We start from the raw sequence: 20198 nt of genomic DNA, 5'->3' as shown, positions 1-20198 counted from the left end.
CACACACACACACACACACACACACACACACACACACACACACACACTTCCACCCCAGCAGCTCCATTCTATCTATTTGACATGTTGGACTTCCGCTGACGGTTTCTCTCAACAAAAAATTTTATGGTTTAAAAGAAAAAAAGACTTCGTTTGGAAACCACCAGTCTAGGTCATGAGTAAAGGTGAAACTTTTGTTAATGACCACAGCAGGGAAGAATTGTTACAAACCATTTCTAAAGCACATTAGAGGCTTACTGAGCTAGACTGTTCTGCCTCAGTTCAGCCCTCAGTACAGTTTTAGAGATATTCTAGGGCCTTCATAAACACCTGCTCAGTGATTTCTTTCGTTGTCTTTAAGGAAAAGGTTCATAATTGCTTGTTGTTATTATGGAAGTTTTCAAAACAAAAGAAGAGAGAAGAGTACAACAAACACCACATACCTATCACCCAGATTCAGCAGTTATGGAGATTTGCCACATTTACTCTACCTACATCTTTTCTTTGCCTTGATTTTTTAATGTAAACCTTATTCATTTCTTAGAGACTAAACCAACAACAACAAAACTCAAACCTATTGCCACTGAGTTCATTCCGACTCAAAGTGACCCTATACGACAGGGTAGACCTCCTGCTCCATAGGGTTTCCAAGGAGCAGCTGGTGGATTCAAACTGCTGAGCTTTTGGTTAGCAGCCTGAGCTCTTAACCACAGAGCAACCAGGCCTCCTCTCAGAGACTAGTAGTAAGTAAAAGAAAATGTTCCCTTTAACAGGAGTGTTTCATTTCCTAAGCTTTACATTTTGCAACTAGAAGCTAAGTGCTGAGCCCACTTACCTGCTAACTTCTGATTGTGCCTAAAATGCCCCCCAAGCCAAAAAGCCATGGTCTTGTGGAGTAGATCTAGAAACAGGATAATTCTAGAGTTGTTAAGTTTCTATCCTTACTAGGAACACCATTAAGCACTAGGTCTTTAGCCAAATCATGTTTGCCCACCTTTCTGCCTGTGAATTCTCCAGCTATCTTTGGGTGCCAGTCTGAAAACTTTACATTTCCTTTTAAAAATCCATTTAGCAACACCAGTTGCTTTCAAACACTGAGACTGATTCTATTATAATCCAAGGGATGCTAATGACCTCAAGATTAAGGACTGGTCAAATTCATTGAGTGCTGTTTCTCTGAGAATTCCAGTCCCATCTCTACGGTACGTGACTAAACTTCATAGTGTGCTGTCTGGTGGGGGGTACGTACTATTGTGTCCATGAGGGAGTCTGGCAGATGTCAACAGTTCCAGTCAGCTTGGAGCATTAACGCCTTGCTGCCCGTGTCCCACCCTGCCTTCTGTTGCCTTCATCCTCTCTGCCCATTTCCTCTCTGTCCTTCTTATCTCTCCTTGGTTACTATCACTTCCCTTTCCCAGCCAGGAGAGGCCCAAGCTGGCCACTTGAACCTTATTTTGGGCCCGTGGTTTGGCCACAGCTGGGAACCTACAACAGAATCATGTCCGCATGGCAAAGGGTCCTAGCTGGACCCTAAACTGTACAAAGTCAGTTTTGAACATAGAAGAATACTTTTAAGCAACATTAGCTAGCCCAGGAGGTACAAGGATTACATACCTTTATCTGAAGTTGAAAAGAGAAATGGGTTCGAGCCGTCAGCAGCTGGTGCGTGAGTGGCAGTGCCCGGCTCACCTATCTGTTGGACACCAGCCATGTAAGAACTTACCAATGGGTCCCAAAGCTGACTGCCCATCAGGGTCACCTGGTAAGATGTTGAAGCTACAGATTTCCAGGCCCTAACCCAGACCCAGAATCTGTGGGTGGTAGAGCCCAGTGGTTTTAGATCTTGGGCTTTCTCTTAGGGGGCTATTTGTAGAAAGTGTTCTATGGTCTAAAAAAATTGAAAACCACTGTTTAAGCACCTACTTTTCATCGCATAGGTGATGTAAGGGAGGCCCAGGGAGACTAAGTGACTTGTCTAAGCATACACCGCTGAAGCAGCAATCACAAAGGTTTGGCAATTAGATGGATCACTTGGGAGGAGAAAACAGTGGTTTTGAGCTTGCGTGTCTGAGGTGAGAACCAGGGAAGTAAAAAAGAGAACTAATTTAAAAAAGGAGAGAGAGAGAGAACTAATTTTAGGGGAAAGTTAGTGAGCTGAGTTTTAGGTAAAGTGAATCTGGGGGACCCTTAATAATATTTGGGGCAACAAGACACTCCTTCGAACCAACCAGGAATGGTGCCCCATGGTGGAAACTCCCTTGGGAAATGTTGCTCACTTCATTCTCCTAACAAACCCAAGAGGTATATTATCTCCAGTTTACCAATGAGGAAACTGGCTCAGAGAAGTGGTGCCATTTTTCCTGAGTTATATAGTGAGGCAGTGGTAGAGATGGTTCTTGAACTCTGGACAGTCTGACTCAGGGCCCGCACAGTGTTCCATCACCTCTGGGCTGGCCTATCTCCAGAACGTCAGAGTGCCCCAGTTTGTGCATTTTCCATGGCTGCCTGAGATACTAGTAGCTTCTGACTCTTCTTTACATTTCCCCTGGAGCCACAAAGACTTCTAGATCAAATTGGATGAGTCCTCCCTGTTTGGGATTGTTTATATTTGCTTCTGCAAACTGTCTCCACCAAATAGCAATTGTTTTCTAGGCCCTAGGCTCTATATAATAAGTCAGGGCTGGAGCAATCATACTCCAACCCTTTATATTCTTTGACAGCTCACTTAGCTTCGCCTCCCTGGCTTGTGCAGCATACCCAAGCCACCCAGCCTGCAGGCCATGGGATAGAGAGTGAAATCAATGCTCTCTCTGTTGCCCTTTGTGCTGTGAACACTTCTAAGCTTCTCAGCCAGTGTTCACAGAGCCCAGGGTTCCCCACTGTGTTTGCCACCGGACTCTAGCTCCATAGGCTGTTTGGTGGTCCAAAAAAAATGGGCTCATGATCAACTAAGTTTGGGAAATGTAGAATTAAAACTAAGAGAGGCTGGTTTCTGGCCTGAAGAACTTCACAGAGCCTTTAACATAGGAAAGATATTTTGTAACTCCAAGAAGGGGATATAAAACGCAGATTTTCCTAATCTTTTGTGTTTTCAGAACTCCTTTCATGATAGGACATCCAGCTGGCTGAGTCTTCCACGAAACACAGTATGGAAAGCTCGATGAGCCTGTTTCTGAGGCTTTGATCACAGCCACCTTGAACCTGCAATCATGGAAATGTTTCCTGCATCATCTTTCTCCCCTTAGGCAACTGCTGGCGTATTTGGAAGGGAAAAGACTAGACAGGACCATGTGGTCAAGTATTTCTGACTTAAAAACGGATCTTTCCCTAAAATTCCTATTGTTAGTTGCCATGGCGTCGATTCCAACTCATGGCAAACCCATGTATTACAGAGTAGAAAAGCTCCTTGGGGTTTTCTTGGCTGTAATCTTTATGAGAACAGATCAACAGGCCTATCTTCCACTGTACAGCTGGGTGAGTTTGAACCACCAACCTCAGGTTAGTAGTAGAGCACAAACTGTTTGTGCCTCCTAACCAAAAAAACTAAATCCATTTTCATTGAGTTGATTCCAACTCATAGCAACCCTATAGGACAGAGTAGAACTGCCCCCTACGGTTTCCAGGGAACAGCTGGTGGATTCAAACTGCCGACCTTTTGGTTACCAGCCGAGCTCTTAACTACTGCACCAAAAGCCACTAAAGAATGCCCTCCCTATTCTGAGTCAGTATAAACACATGCTTGTGGCAGGCGGAGTAGCTAGAAAGAAGCTAACATGTCACACTTAGACTTGAATTATTTCTGTCCTTCCACCCCAGAGACACAGACTAGCAAGTTAGGTGACATACGTGAGTCTAACTTCAGTCCCTCCACTGGCCACTTGGATTTAGATCTAGAAGCAGCAGAGACCATCGGCCTTAGGTGGAGCTCTTACTAACCACATCAGATTGTTGTTAGGATTACATTTGGCGGTGTTTGTATAGAGCTTTGCGCAGTGGCTGGTGGCTTGTGGTCACTCCTTAAATTGTAGCTGCCATCTTCATCATCATCATCATTATTATGCTCCCTGGTCTCACAGGTGACTTTCCTTGGAATACTTGGCATTTCCTCAGAGACTCCCTGTACGTTGTTCCCTGAGTCCATGGCCCTCTGCTCCCGGCTCTCCAAATCTCATAAGGTCCAGCTCCAGCCTTGCCTACTTCTTCACCAGCTATCCAGACCACAGGAGACATGATCTAGCATTTTCTTCTAACTTTTTCCTTCCTTCATAGTCTCACTTCTGTAAGGACAAGAACAAAGCTGTTTCCTTACTCCGTATCCCGCATAGAACCAGGCCCAAGGCTGGGCACATAGTAGGTGCTGAGAAATACGTGTGGATTGGTTGTTGCAAGCAGCATGGTCTAAAACAGTTCTTTTCAAGGTGAGGTTCCTGGCTCAGCAGCATCAGCAGCACCTGGGAACCTGCTAGAAATGCAAATTCTGGGGCCCACTCCAGACCTACAGAAGCAGAAGCTCTGGGGGTGGAGACCTGCTTGTTTTTACAAGCCTTCCAGATGACTCTATGCACACTAAAATTTAGAATTACTAGAATAAAGGAATGAGGGTAAGGGGCAGACCCAGGTATAAAGCTTGCCTCTGAATTTCCCAGCTATGTGACCTCAGAAAAGTCATTTCCCTTTTCTGAGTGTTTTCTCATGGTAAAATCGGGGGAAAAAATCCTCACTTCATAGGGTTATTTACGGTGAGGATTTGGCAACAATGGTTGTAATATGCTTTACACAGTGCCAAGGACCTTGTGGGTATTCAACGCACTTTGATTTCTACCTCTTGGCTGGCCTTGATTGTTTGGGTCAAACAGTGATCAGAGCAGGATCCAGCCCAGGTGAAATATTCAGGTCACATTTATACATCTCTCTAGCCATCTGTGACTCCATGTAGTCCAAGGCGCCTGGACGCTGAAGGAGCAGTCAGAATGGCAGCTGACCCACTCCCTCACTCTCAAGGTCTTGGCTGGTCACATGGGCATTTTATCCAGCCCGGTGGAATATTTCTCTGCACTGACAGGCTTCATTGGGTAGTTTGGCTGATGGGTAGAAACAGCATTGGCTCCTGGTACAGCCCTCTGTGCTGAGCCCTAAGCTGTGCTAAACCATGCTACTGGAATCCTAGGTGGGGGCGGGATAAGAAAATCCTGTTGTTGGTAGCTGCCATCGAGTATGTCCCTGACTCATGGTGACCACATGCACAACGGAAAGAAACTCTGCCGGATCCTGTACCATTCCCATGATTGGTGGCGGATTGGGCCATTGTGATCCAATGGTTCATTGGCTGATTTTCAGAAGTAGATGACCAGATCTTTCTTTGTAGTCCATCTTAGTCAGAAAGCTCCACTGAAACCTGTTCAACATTACAGCAACACACAAGTTTCCCCTCACAGATGAATGGTGGCTGCACATGAGGTGCATTGGCTGGGAATCCAACCCTAGTCTCCTGCATGGGAGGCAAGAATTCTACCACTGAGCCACCACTGCCGTCAGGAAAACCATCGGCACCTATGAACCAAATGAAGCAAAGGGGAAGCCTCCAGGCAAACCCACCGAGGAAGAACTGGAAATGATAGCGAGATTAGAACTGACCTGTCCCCCAGAGGGCAAGTCTATTTTCACTCTATGGGGGTGAAAATCGAGGCTCATAGAAGTTAAGTGGTGGACTCAGTCACCCAGGTCGGGGTAGGGCTGCTGACAATTTCTTTACATATAATTCTGTCTGCCATACACAGCTAAGGCTCTCCTAATACAAATTACTGCTTGTCCCTGGTTGCTTGGAAAGGTAGATCACAGCTTAAAATGTGTATTGCTGGGAGAACTGGTTTATCCTGGAAATGTCAGCCCTAGTCAATTTTCCTGACCAGTGCTGGGGGAATCTTATTAAGGGCTCTATGCAAATGGGTCAAGCATTGCTTATCCTCTGGATTGAAAAATGGCTTGGCCTCTTGGTCACCCTTTAGCATTTACACAGGCTACTTAATCACGTAGCCTCCGCTCTACCCCAGGGAAGGGAGCCAAATGTTCTGTTGGTGGATTCGTGGTATTTCTACTCAAAAGGAAGGGTTTAACTTCAGCTGTAGAACACGCGCACACACACAGACACACACACACACACACACACACACACACACGTAGAGATTACAAAAATATTTCCTCTTTGTACTTTACAGAGAAAATTATTTTCCTGATATGGTATTTTAAGTCCAGGGTTATCAAGTATGTTTTATCTGCTTTTCTGGATTAAAGGTATTTCCAAGCCTGATTTATAGCCAGGTGAAATGAATTTCTATCTTGGATAAAAGGATCCAAAGGCAAACTGTTTCCGAATGATATATATATATAGCTTGTAACTGATGCAAGGGAAAAAAAAGAACAACACTGAAGTGACTTTATTAAAACCTACTTTCCATAACTGCATTTTGAACAATGCAAGCCATAAAGTTGAAATATGAGTATGCCACCCAACATTAAAATGCTTTGTAATGCGCTTGTGAAAAAAGCTAAAGTTGCAGGCTAAAAGGGCAGGCACTCTTTGTAAGTTAAAGAGCAGAGATGCACAGGTATTCCTTATAAGAATCTGAGACCCACGCAAAGTGCAGCTCCGATGGGCTTCAAACCTGGACTCCTTAATTTTCAAATCATCAGTGCTCTTAGGCCATTGTGAGAAGCAGAGTGGAAGAGCAATCTTCTCCTTTTTTCCATGCCATTTCTTTCTCCAGATAACACAGTGAGAGAGGAATTAGACTGGCTGTTGCCTACCTCCACCTCTCATCCCCTAATGGACATCCCCAACTATGTTTAAAACTTTCCCTAGCCACCAGGGGCAGGCTGGAGACCCAGGGTACCGCCCTGCATGCCTTGCACTATTTTGCTTCCTCACCCCATAGTCTAGGACCCACCACTGGGGGTCAGGGTGGAGGTGCTGACAATGTGTACAAGAGGAGACCCACGGAAAGGGATGACACCTGCCTTCACCTGATCTGCTTCTACCCCCAGCACTTTCCCCATTCAATAGTCCAACCAGGTACCACATGATTCAAGTAAAGACTTTGGCAGTGTGCATAACTTCATTGGCATGTGAGCATCAGCAGGAATCCAAATTTTGTGAAACCAATTCCTCCTTGGGTCATCAGGCAATTATGTGTTTGTTTATTTTTCTTTCTTTCTTTCTGAGCGCCCTACCTGTCTACTTTGGATACCCCCATCCTGATAAACTTTGCTAAGAATGAAGCTCCTCATTCCCTACCCTGACCTAGAACAGTGCTATGGAAAGAGCTTGGGTGTTAGAGGCAGACAGAGCAAGCTGCTTTGTGACTGCCACCATTTCCCAGTCACAAGCGATCCCTAGCAAGCCCCTCTGCTTCTCTCAGCTTCAGATTCCTCACCCCATAAAATGGAAAAGATTCCTACTGTGTTCATCCCTGACTACACCCTGAGCTCTGGATTTTAGAGCAACGTGCCAATTTTAATGCTCCACTTGGATATGTAATGGGCATCTGAAACCAAAATATGCAAAACACTTTTCTTGATTCATTCCCCCGTGCCCAGTATCCACCTCTTCCCAAACTCACTCCTCCGTATCTTCTCTGTTTCAGCCAATGGGGCCACCATCTTCCCAGTTATTCAGGCTAACACCTAGGAGCCATCTTTGACTCCTCCATCTCCTCTTGCTTCGTATTTAATTCATCTGCAAGCTCTGTTGGCTTTATCTTCAAAACATATGCTGAATCCATCCTCTCTTCTCTAGCCCTATAGGTATCACCCTAGCCCAAGCCACTGCCATTTCTTGCCTAGACAACACAGCAGCCTCCTAATGGGCCTCCTTGCTTCCAGTCTTGCTTTCCTTGCCTTCCTATGATTCATTCTCCACTCCATAGCCTGGTTGTTGTTGTTGTTAGGTGCTGTCGAGTCGGTTCCAACTCATAGTGACCCTGTAGGACAGAGTAGAACTGCCCCATAGGGTTTCCAAGGAGAAGCTGGTGGATTCGAACTGCCAACCTTTTGGTTAGCAGCTGGAGCTCTTAACCACTGTGCCACCAGCATTCCCTCCATAGCCTTAGTGATCCTTAAAGAATATATACAAGATAGACTAAGTCTTTCCATCATAAAGCCTTGTGTGGTCTGATCTTGGCCCACATTTCCATTCTCATCCACTCCCTCTCCTTCCCCTATTCACTACACTCAACACACACCAGCCTTCTTGTGTTTCTCAAACACACTCAAAGCCTTTTGCACTTGCTGCCCCCTATGCCCAGAACAATACTTCTCAGCATTCAAGCCTTAGCTTAAATGTCACCTCTTCAGACAGCCTTCCCTGACCACCAACCACTCTCTACCCCATTATTCTTTTTATTTTCTTTAAAGAATTTACTACAGCCTGAAATAATCTCAATCTGTTTGTTGTCTCTCTAGCTAGCAGGGAAACTCCATAAGGGCAGGGAACATGTAGTCTCCTTCACCAATACATTGCCAATGTTGAGAATACTGCCTGGCGTGTTACAGGTGCCTAATACACTTGTTGAAAACTGAATTAATTAGAGGAGACAATATATATAAAGCTGTAGCATGATGCTCTTAATGGTACGAGAATAGTTTGTGTGCGTGTTCACCTCTGGTGCTAGACTGTGAGCTCCAAGATAGCCAGGACAGGGTCGCAAACATTGCAGGTATCCAGGAAATATTTTCTGGCAGAGACCACTCAGGTGGGAGCCTCCTGATATCTACCTCCAAGGTATCACCTACCTGGTGGAACTGCTTAGAAATCCACTAGGCCTTTCTGCAGAGGCCACCGCACTTTTAAATCTTTGCTTGTTCATTTAAATTAAAAAGATGGTGTTCATAGAAGGTGTTCTTCACCTTCTTTTGTGAATTAAGGAAAGAATTGGGTTTTTCCAAAGATTTACAATTTGTGGAAGAAAGATTTACTAAATAACTTTAGGGCACACACCTTCTATAATATGTCCCTATTTTCACCAATTAAAGCTACATGTTGGTTTTCAATTTTCCAGGCTGACTCATTGCTCTTCTTCCCTACACAGTCACCAAGTCTATTTCCTGCTCTGGACATCTCCTGTCCACCCCTGCTCAGCATTGCTCTTCTCATCTTCCCAGGGCCATTGCAATTATCTCTTTGGTTCTCTACCAGTCTCTGCCAATTGATTCATCCATGGCTGTCACAGTGAGCATTCTAATGATGACTCTCTTTTCTGCATAGGATTCCTCCTGGGACACTCTCCTTGCAGGATGAAGTCCACTGTGGCACACAGATCTTCAGAATCCAGCTCTGTTGCTTTTATAGACTCTCTTCTTTTACCTCCTGCTTGCTCTTCATCCTCTGACAATACCAACCACTGTAGTCTCCCTCTGCACCAAGGTCTTACTGGCCTGGAGCTTTGCACATGCCCATTAGGCCATCCCTGACTCCGTCTCTACATGGAGAACTCCCCTCCTTCCTTCAGAACCACAGCCAGGGTACTTAGGCAGTCTTCACTGAGCCCTGTTATAACTCCCTCCACCATCCCGTACACACTTCTTCTTACTATTGTTATTATAGCCTTTTCCACTCCATGGGATAGAGTCATCCACCATGCCTTTTGTGGCAGATCATATTTTCTTAAATGCCTGCAACAACACCTCTCATCCTGCATAACTTTCTTACAATGTACTTTGACACTCCTCCCATTGAGAGGGAGGGTCTATGTCTCCTGCCTTTGAATGCGGGAGGGATTGTGACTGTTTCGACCAATAGAACACAGTGAAAGGATATTGCGTTATTTCTGAGGCTGGTCATAAACGTTCATGTAGCTTCTGCCTCTTCTCTCATGACACAGTCAGTATGCTGTGAGGAAACCCAGGCCACATGGAGAGACCACATGCAGATGTTTTGATTGACAGCCCAGCTTAGGTCCCAGCTAACAGCCAGTATCTCCATTCAGACGTGTGTGAGGAAGCTTTTGAGACTCCACCAGCTCTACCCACTGTCCAACTGCAACCAAATGAGAACCTGTGAGCAAGAACCACACAGCTGAGCCCAGTTTTCTTAGTTATCTAATGCTACTGTAACAGAAATACCACAATTGGGTGGCTTTAACAAACAGAAATTTATTTTCTAACAGTTTAGGAGGCTAGAAGTTCGAATTCTGGGTGCCAGTTCTAGTGGAAAGCTTTCTGTCTGTGTTGGCTCTGGAGGAAGGTCCTTGTCTCTTTTGAGCTTCTGCTCCTGGGCAATCTTCACGTGGCTTGGCATCTCCCCCCATCTCTGCTTCTCATTTGCTTGTTTAATCTCTTTTATATCTCAAAAGAAATTGACTCAAGATACAGCCTGCAGTAATCCTTTCTCATTAACATAACAAAGACAACCCATTCCCAAATGGGATTATAACCACAGGTGATAACCAAACCAAACCTGTTGCTGTCGAGTTGATTCCAACTCATAGTGACCCTACAGGACAGAATAGAACTGCCCTATAGGGTTTCCAAGGAGCGGCTGGTGGATTTGAACTGCTGACTTTTTGGTTAGCAGACAAGCTCTTAACCACTGCACCACCAGTCCTCCACAGGTAATAGGGATTAGAATTTATAACACAATTCAATCCACAACACCAATCAATCCCCAGAATGTGAGAGAGAATAATTAAATGACTGTCATTGTTTCAAGCCACTACGTGTTTGTTAAACAGAAACTAAAACACCATTCTCCCATGACTGTGGCTGGACTGGACTGTCTCTGCCCAGTATGTGAGCTCTTTGAGAACAGAGACTGGGTTTGGTTCTGCCTCAGAGGCCACAGTCCCTGGCCTCTGTGAGCAACTCTAAAGCTTTGTTAGTGAGGTTGAATGATCCCCATCTACATGCAGCACTGGCCTCACCCTTGCCCCAACCTATCCCCCAGCATCCTGTCTCAGGACTGGGACCTCATGTGCACATCTGCCCTCATCAGTCTTCCCTTTTAAAATGAAGACCACCCCTCCCATTCCCGCATCCCCCGATCACACTGAAGGAGGACCACAGGACACAACACATTTCTCAGGATAAAAGAGTTCGCCAGCTGCTTTCCTTGCTGCCAAGAGTCTAAGACCTCTAGAAACACTAGGGGTCTAAGTAGCAGGAGAGGAGGTACCATTGACTTTCGGCACTCACACTTTGCATACTCAATGACTTTGATAATTTGGGCAAACCCGAAGGTTGCCATGATGAGTCACTCTGCTGAGGCTGGCAGCTGAGTCACATGGGAGGCCAGTGTGAAGTGTGAGTCACTTAGCTAGTGACAAAGCCTAGTGCCGCCCAGACCTGCATCTCAACAGGAGTCTCTCCTTCCCTACTGAACTAACAGTTGGGTCCATAGAGAAAGCCAGCTCCCCAGTGCTGGTGATTAAAGTGAAAAGGTCTAAGAAACTGATGGTTCTTAGGCAGGGAATGGAGTTATACTTAGTGGTATTTACATATCTAGGAATTTGCAGAGGTCTCCTCACATGTTCTTCCTGAATGCCAAGGGTCTCAGTACTCAAAAGGGCAAGGAAGGCAAGCTTCATTGACCTATCAACTTTGGGAAAACATACCCTGCCTGGTGGCCTGAGTGTGGGGAAAATCCATAGATCTGCTGGGTTGCTGTTAGCAAGTTACATTGAGGAGGCAACCCCACCTCAGCTGCTTCTGGCTGAGCCCCTGGAGACTTGTCTTCAATCACTACCTGTCCCTGCCCCACCCATGTTCCCACGGGCAGGTGAGAGGGATCAAGTGCCCTATCTCAATGACAGGAAAACTACTCTGGCTGAGGCATGTCTGCACAGTCTGGCCTGGAGCTGGGGCAAGTTCCTGGGGCCCTGAGATGCTGTGGATTGTTATCAGTTGGGTAAACTGAGGCACTTAAGCATATCCACATTCTAGATTAAGCTAGAAATACCATCTATAATATTAATCTTAGTCAGGGAAATGTCAGCCCATCCCCCCCCGCCCCACATTGCAGACACCCCGGTACAAAGAGGTCAGTTTGCTCATTAAAGGGAAATCAATGTGTAATATGATGTTTTGACTGAAGCTTTAAGAAACAACAGGTATCCGATACCCAAGAGCACTGGAAAGATCACTCCAAAATCTCAAAAAGGAGATACCAAACATTGCATTTACAACTCGTGAGCCCCCCACAGACGTGGGGAGTGCACATAGATGTGAAAGAGTCTAATGGAAGGCTGTTTTTGGAGAGAGGATTTCTTAGAGCTGAAGGTGTGCCCTGCATCCCACCATCTCCCCAAAGAAGGAAGGTGGTCATGGGGGTGCTTGCAGAGTTGAAAACCAAACTGAGACTGGATTTTACACCTCAAAGTCACTATTCCAGTTACCTTTGAGTCGATTCTGACTCATGGCGGCACCACGTGTGCAGAGTAGGACTGTGCTCCATAGGGTTTTCATGGCTGTGACCTTTCGGAGGCAGATCACCAGGCCTGTCTTCTAAGGCACCTCTGGGTAGGTTCAAACCATTGACCCAACCTTTCAGCTATGGTCAGTAGCTGTGTGCTTAAGCATTTGCACCACCCAGAGATACCTACAGTCACCAAACCCATTGCCGTCGAGTCCATTCTGACTCAGCGACCCTATAGGACAGAACAGAACTGCCTCATAGGGTTTCAAAGGTGCGGCTGGTGAATTCAAACTGCCGATCTTTGGTTAGCAGCTGTACCTCTTAACCGCTGCAGCACCAGGGCTCCTAAGCATTCTTGGGAGTCATAAAATTTTCAAGAAGCAGCAAAAGATGCAATTGCTTTCTGGTTATATTCCATCAGTCAGGCATATTCAGCATACAGTTGACTCTTCGACACCCCCAAATGACCCTTGTTAAGGTGCTTTCAGTTGTTCAAAATGACAACTACATCTAACATCATCCAGACAAACACGTGAGCCTCGTGCTATTAACCTTATTTGGCTGATGAGGAAACTGAGGGTCAACAAGGTAAAAAAACAAAAAACAAAACAGTCAGTCCTGGGCTCTGGTTCCGGCTCTGTTGGCCCCTCTGGTTTTGTTTCCTCATCTGTATAATCTTGTTCAGAATTACAGTTCTGAGCTATGCTCCAAACCATTTGTCCATGTATAGAACCAGAACCTCAGTTCTACTGACCACTGTCTTAATCATCTGGTGCTGCTGTAATAGAAATACCACAAGTGGATGGCCTTAACAAAGAGAAATTTATTCTCTCACAGTCCAGTAGGCTACAAGTCCTATTTCCAGGCATCAGCTGCAGGAGAAGACTTTCTCTCTCTGTTGGCTCTGGAGGAAGGTCCTTGTGATGCATCAGTCTTGCCTTGTTCTGGGAGCATCTCAGCACAGGAACCTCAGGTCCAAGGAAGCGCTCTGCTCCTGGCACTGCTTTCTTGATGGTATGAGGTTCCCATGTGTCTTTGCTCGCTTCTCTCGTTTATGTCTCGAAAGAGGTTGGCTTAAGACACCATCCAATCTTGTATGCCTCATCAGTATAACTGCCGCTAATCCATGTTATTAGATCATCGTGACTGAATTTACAACACATAAGGAATCACATCAGATTACAAAATGGTACACAATTATACAATACTGGGAATCGTGACCCAGCCAAATTGACAGATATTTTTTGGGGACACAATTCAAACCACGACAACCACCATGCTATTGAAAAACTTAGGGACAATATGGTTGGGGGGTGGGGTCTGCTTCCTCCCCTTCCCCTCAAGTATATTGACGTAACATTCTGAAAGCCGGGAGGAAAAAGAAAGCTATTCAGTTTTGGAAACATGTCTAAGGCACATGAAGAAATCTCGAAATTCCGTAAATTGGGAAACGTGTCACAGCTCTCTTTGTTCATTGACATGGTAGAAATAGTCTAGAAATTAATTACACAGAAACATCTGTGATTCCCATTCTCTAAAATGGGAATAGTTATGAGGCTTTTGCAGGGATGAAACAAGTACAGATGCCAAAGCTCCTTGCTCAGCGTCTGGCACACGGTAGCTGCTCAACAATTGGGAACCTTCCTCTATGGACTCCCTTCCTCTGGTTTTATGTAAAGCCTGAAGGCTGGAGGGCAGGGATCTGTGTTTTCTGTCAGCCCCATAAGAGACACACCCAGCAGTCAACTCAGGATGCGTGCTGTTCAGTAACCGTTGACCTGGAGCCCAGTTCAGAAGTCAGTGGGTTGTCTGATCTAGATGACAAAAGCCTCTCCTAGCCTTCTGTGGGCCTTATTTTTTCTAGGCTGAGATTCTTTAGCCACTCCTTTTCTGCTTCCCCACTACAAGACTGACCAAAGGGCAATGCAGGCGTCACTCGTGGATAATATCAGGTTCGGCTGGTTGCCAAAGAGATAGCGATCACAAGGCACTGACAGTGGTTGCAATATTTTCTCAAGTTTGGTTTTACTCTGTATGCGTGTATGCATGTTTTCTAGGCACTGTGCTAAGGACATTCTAGACATAAAAAACCCAAACCCATCTGACTCATCACGACCTTATAGGACAGAGTAGAACTACCCCATGGGGTTTTCCAGGAGCGGCTGGTGGATTCGAACTGCCAACATTTTGGTTAGCAGCCATAACTCTTAACCACTGCACTGCTGGGCTCCAGATTCTAGACATAGTCTCATTTATTATTTTTTCCAATTTACAGATGAGAAACTTGAATCTCAGAGAATTTTTTGACCTGCCTAATATTTCACAGCTAGTAAGTGAGAGCGAGGATTTGAACACGGGTCTGATGAACTCCAAGTAGTCCTGCTGGAGGACCAGATCGCGGTCCTTCCAATACTACCCTCCGCCCCGCACTTCGACCTCCCCCTTACCCAGGGCCTTCATGTAGCCTTCAAAATTGTGATTACTTTCCATCTCCCAGGTTCCACTCTGGTCCCTTGTCATGGTGGCGGCTTCTGGTTCAGCCTGGCTATGTGGAGGATGGCAAGTGGCAGGCTGCATAAAGAATGTGTAGGAATGAGCTGCTTTTATAGCCTGTTGGACTAGGTTTATGATTCTGAAGATAACAGCTTCAAAGGTCATAAGCACAACTCAAAGGCTTTTTGCTTTCCTTTGCAAAGTTCAGCAGGACAACTGGAAACCTGGGCACAAAGTCCTGAAGTGGCTGGCTGAGGTGTTCCACTGACCTCTACAATGCACAGGGCCATGGCATGGCTCACTTTTGCCTGGCTGGGCTACCATAGAGCCTCTGGCCCCGCACAAAACACTCCATCCAGCACTTGGGGAAAACAAATGCCCAGTGTCCACTCTATATGGACTAAGGCAAGCAGCACTGGAGTGTGCCAGTCACATAGCCAGCACTTCCGGCCAGGCTGGCAAACTGAGGAGAGGGGAACTCACCCCTGTGGGTGGCTGTACACTGCTCTTTGCTGGGCAGTGTGCATACTTCATCTTACTTAAGCTCACAAGAGCTCTGGGAGCTATGTTTTCTCCTGCCGATTTTACAGATGCGAAAGACTCAAGGAGGCTAAAAAGCATGCTTAATAACAACTGTGGCAGAGCCAGGATTTTAACTTGGGTCTGCTGACTCCAAAACCCTTTTCTCAAAAGCTTGGAGAGCCCCGTTGGAGCCCTGACTCTCCCTTGCTCCCAGGAAGGTGCCCTGAGGGATTCTAAGCAGCAGATTTATAAGAGAAAGGCATGTTCTAGAAACATGGATCTGCTGAAAGAAGCTGGGCCTGGAGGGAGACAGAGGGGAGGCAAAAGGGAATGGGGATCTGCTTCAAGGCCCCAGGGGCAAGCTGAGGATCACCAGGATGAAGGTGCAGGGGCATAGCTGGGCACCTGGGCAAGGACCCTTGGTTCATGTCTCTTCTCCAAACGAGTTGACCTGATGACTCAGGAAATAGCTTGGTTTACTGCTCGGAAACCCCATTCAGAGAGATGGGGCCTGGGAAGGGGCCGCTACACTCTGAACAATGTAAGTGTGGGCTGAGATGGAGAAAGAATGAATCCTCAAAAGCAAGGCCAATTTTGATTATGACACTTTGGGGCTCTAATATATGTCTTCCAGCACTGTGAAATCGAAGTAAATGGCTCTGTCTATGTGTGGTTTGGGAGATGTAAAACAGCACATTTATTTTTCAGTAAATATACTGGAGTCAGGAGTGAAAAATGGCCCAGCTGTTGTTACAAGGCCAATGTGGGACAAAGGGAAGGGGAGAGTAACAGATAACTTGACCACAAATGGAAAAGGAGCTGAAAACAGCAGAAAGGGACGATTGGGAGCCTGAGGGCTGCGTCCTCTGAGGTCCAGGCAGAAGCTGGGCTGGAGAGGTCGACATTCCCCTTCAGGCACAAATTCCAGGCCTCTAGACACCCCCTCCTGCCACAAACAGTCCCCCATAGACCTTCTTGTGTGCTTCAGAATTCGCTGCTAGACATTCATTCTTCTGGGTTAAAATTTAAAAGCTCCAACTAGAAGTGCTATATTTGGGTAGTGATGGGCATATCTGACTCTGCACTTGCTGACTGTGTGACTCTGGGTGAACTAGTGATTCTCTGGGCAATGAGAGAGAGAGAAAGAGCTGGGGACCAGAGAGGAAAAAATGAGAAGGGGCTGAAGGAGGGGGTAGGGCACTGATAGCCAAGGAGGGCACAGATCATGATTTCTAATGCCTGCTGGAGACCAGCCCTTTCATGGTGGGCTGTGCAGGGCTCTTCCCTGAAGGAAGAACTCCTCAGCACCTCTACCCACACATGGCTGTGAGGTGAGCATCCCATCACCACTGGGAGTCCCTGCTTTTAGACTGGTCCAAATCCGTATCTCCTGTGGTAGCCAGGCATGCCTGACGGATGTAGGGGAAGGTAAGAAGCAGGAGCAAAAAATGGAAGATGATGGCACAGGTTGTCCTTGGTGGTTTACATATTCATTTGTTGATCATCTACTAGGTACTATTCTAGATACTGGGAAAACACATGAACCAAATGGGCACCTCATTATGTTTTCATGTAGAGTTATTTTTATCTTTGAGAGTCAAGGAATAACATTTCAGTTGTGTCAGGCCCCGGAAATGTGTAGCCATTTATAGATTTCCACGCACTAAAACAGGGTCCAGCAAACATTTCCTATAAAGGGCCATTTTAGTGAACATTTTAGGCTTGTGGGCCATATGGTCTCTGTCACAATCACTCGACTCTGCCTTTATAATATGAAAGCAGCCATAGACAATGCATAAATGAATGGCTGTGTTTTGATAAAACTTTATTTGTAAAAACAGATGGTGGTACTATACTAAAATAAAATGTCCTGGACAAATGGGTCCACCCCCAAAGTTAAATAGCCCAGGAGAGCAGCTGCAGAGGGGACCAGGGATTTCTTTGGGAAAAATAACAAGAAAGCCCTTTTCCTAATCTCTGCACTAATAAATCCCATCCATCCTTCTAGGTCTTACTCTGATACCTTTGGCTCTAAAAAACCACTGACTGCTCCAGCCTCAGTTCTCCTGCCTCTCTGAGCTCCTCCCTCTTCTACTGTCTATGCCTCATCACCAAGCCCCTGGGAGAGTCTCCTCTGTCAGGCTGGAACAGAGCTCCCACAGAGCAACATTAAAAATCCTTGTTTCTTTGCTTGGCTTCCTCCCCCCCAGCTTTGCATATGAATCCTGCTTTTGCTTGAAGGTTATATGTAAACCCCGTTGCGCCTTCGTAGTATGATTAAGAACGTTGCTGATGTAACTTGTATGAGCTCCCTACTTGTAAACCCCTTAAAAGTAACTTGCCTGCTCGCCCTTGGGGAGCAGTCTTGACAGCAGAAGCTCTGACTGACTCCTTTTCTTTGTACAATGAAACAAAGGTGACTTTCCTGTTCTCCCACCTCAGTCTCTCATTTATTGGCTAATACGAGGCATGCCGAGCGAGAACTTGGGGTTTCCACTTGGTAACATTTCTGGTGAGCCAGTCAGGAGCCATCTGCTCGGTTCCTGAGGTGGATCAGACAACAAGACTGGCCTTGATGTCTGGTGTTACCAGGAGATTTCTCCTGGAGACCTTGGAGCAGCTCTGAAAGCCGATCCACCTGGGACCCAAAAGATGGCTCTGTGGGTGACATAAAATGCACCTGGGTTGTTTGGTAAGTCCCTAGGTAAGGCCTTAGAAGAGTCCCAAGAAGCAGGAGGAATTGACTGCTGAGGGCATAAAAGGCTCACGTACCTGTTAAGTTGGTGCACCGCATTAGGTTGTGTGAGTGTGTATATCCAGAGAATGGGGAATGTTCAAGGGATCCCAGAATGCAGCCCGCTAAGATGCATCCTTAAGAACTGGGAACAGAGACCTGGACAGACATGGCTCTGGCAGCATACTTGTTCCTTTACTACTTTTGCCTCTTAAAATATATGCTGAATAAAATCTTTCTTTTTGCTTTACTAAATGTTATAGTGTTTTTACTCTACAAGAGTTAACGGTGTAGTTGTTGCAGGGATTCTAAAACCACGAATTCAGTCGACCCTGAGGAGACCTGGACTGTGGAGCAGAAGCTGACAAAAAAAGAGGTCCTATCTCCTGGACCCACTCATTCGCACTTCATGTCCCTTCAACACCAACGGGGTGAGTGCCCTTGGAAAACGAGCCTTCGCTTATTCTTTTTATTCTCTTTCTCATGTTTTCTTAAATTTTGCTTGGCATATTTGTTCTGAAAACCAACTGTTTGATTAAGGAGAATCTTTCTTAGATTTTTTGCTTGATCGTTTGGTTAAGAGTGACGTTTACTAACTCTTTTTGGTGAACTGCGGTTTAGTGTCTGGATTCAGGCCTTTGAAAACATTAAAGAGACAATTCTATTTCCAAAGAGCCCTAGGTCACTATAAGCTGCAAAATTTGGGCATAGATTGACCAGTAAAAGCCATTAGGGTGGTTGCTGGTGCTCATCACAAGCATTAAAGACTCCCATGACAAGATAAAGTGATTGCAAGACAGATTAGAGCACTAGAGAAAACCTGGGAAACAGTGCTCTGTTATGCCAAATCCGCAGGGAGAAGTACTAGCTCGGTACCTGTTCTATGACATAGTTTCTCAATAAAAAATCATCAGAAGCTGCTTTAAAATATTTTCCAATTAAATAAATGAGCATATTTAAGGACTAAAATAAGAGACTATGTCTCTAGCCAACAAAGTGAACGAAGTTCAAAAAGAAAAAAGAAAACCAAAAGTTTGAACCTTAGAGCTTAACATTTTTGATAAATGAGCCCGGATTTCCTCCAACTACTGAGACACTGGTTTAGAGTTCATATTTAAAAACACTATAAACTAAATATACTAAAAACAATTTAGAATTTCAGTGGCCACTTTGGGAGAATGAGCTTTCCATTTGTGTTGCCTATCTTTTCCTTTTTGGGAACTTTTGCTTGATGCTCAGTTTTTGTCAAATGTTTTAATATTCCTCCATCTGAGGCTCTGGCAAGTTAATAAGTTTTATCTAAAACCTGTTTTTTGTTTTTTTCTGTGAACTGAGTCAAGAGAGTGAGGGCGTGGCAAGATCAGACCTCTCCAGCCCCCAGTCTCGCTAGCCAAGAATTGATGGATTCATTTACAAAGTTGCTGAAGAGCTTTGGTATTTACTGGGTAGACAGCCCTTCAAAATGCCTAGACCAACTTAAACATATGTAAATGAATTAGGATGACCCAATCTTGTCTTCCCAGAGTCAAGAGAGTAAGGGATCAGGCCTCCCCAGCCCCCAGTCTCTGAAGTCAGATAGCTCCAGGGAAGTTTTAGAAAGACACCTTCCAAACTGAGTGGAGACTTTCTTAAGACAAAAGAAAATAAGAAAAAAGTGCTGCTTTACTATACTTACCAAAAGTTAGAGAGATCTCAATCACAAAAGAACTGTAAACAAGTTATATCGTAAGAGAACTCTAAAAAGCAAAAAATAAAAATCACAACAAGACACACCTAAAATGGCCTAGAAAAATGTTCCTACCCCTAGCTAGAACTTAAGGTTATATCCGTCTCAATGAATTGGTCAGTTGGACAGAAACTTTGTGATTTCCAAAGCTGGTTGATAAAATCTTTAAGGGCTAAAATTAGATTGAGACAAATAGTAAAATTTAAGTAAAAACTTGGAATATCTGAACAAACTTCATTTCAACAATTATGTTTTATGATATACAAGCTTAAAATAATTTCCAAGACCTTTTAGGTAATTTTCAGATATTAAATTGAGTAAAT

At 45.2% G+C, this 20198-nt stretch overlaps 1 protein-coding gene across 1 annotated transcript in view; it reads right to left on the bottom strand.

The window, feature by feature from the left end:
- Positions 1–14970, bottom strand: part of RBP2 (retinol binding protein 2) — a 26583-nt gene extending 11613 nt beyond the window's left edge. Inside the window, exon 1 of the mRNA XM_004385087.1 lies at positions 14848–14970. Coding sequence (XP_004385144.1) covers positions 14848–14920 — 73 coding nt within the window. The 5' untranslated portion in view covers positions 14921–14970. The remainder of the gene's footprint in view (positions 1–14847) is intronic.
- Between the last annotated feature and the right edge of the window lie 5228 nt (positions 14971–20198).

This window comes from Trichechus manatus, unplaced genomic scaffold, assembly GCF_000243295.1.
Source record: "Trichechus manatus latirostris isolate Lorelei unplaced genomic scaffold, TriManLat1.0 scaffold00132, whole genome shotgun sequence".
NCBI classification, from domain to species: domain Eukaryota; kingdom Metazoa; phylum Chordata; class Mammalia; order Sirenia; family Trichechidae; genus Trichechus; species Trichechus manatus.
This window is presented reverse-complemented; position numbering and strand designations above follow the sequence as displayed.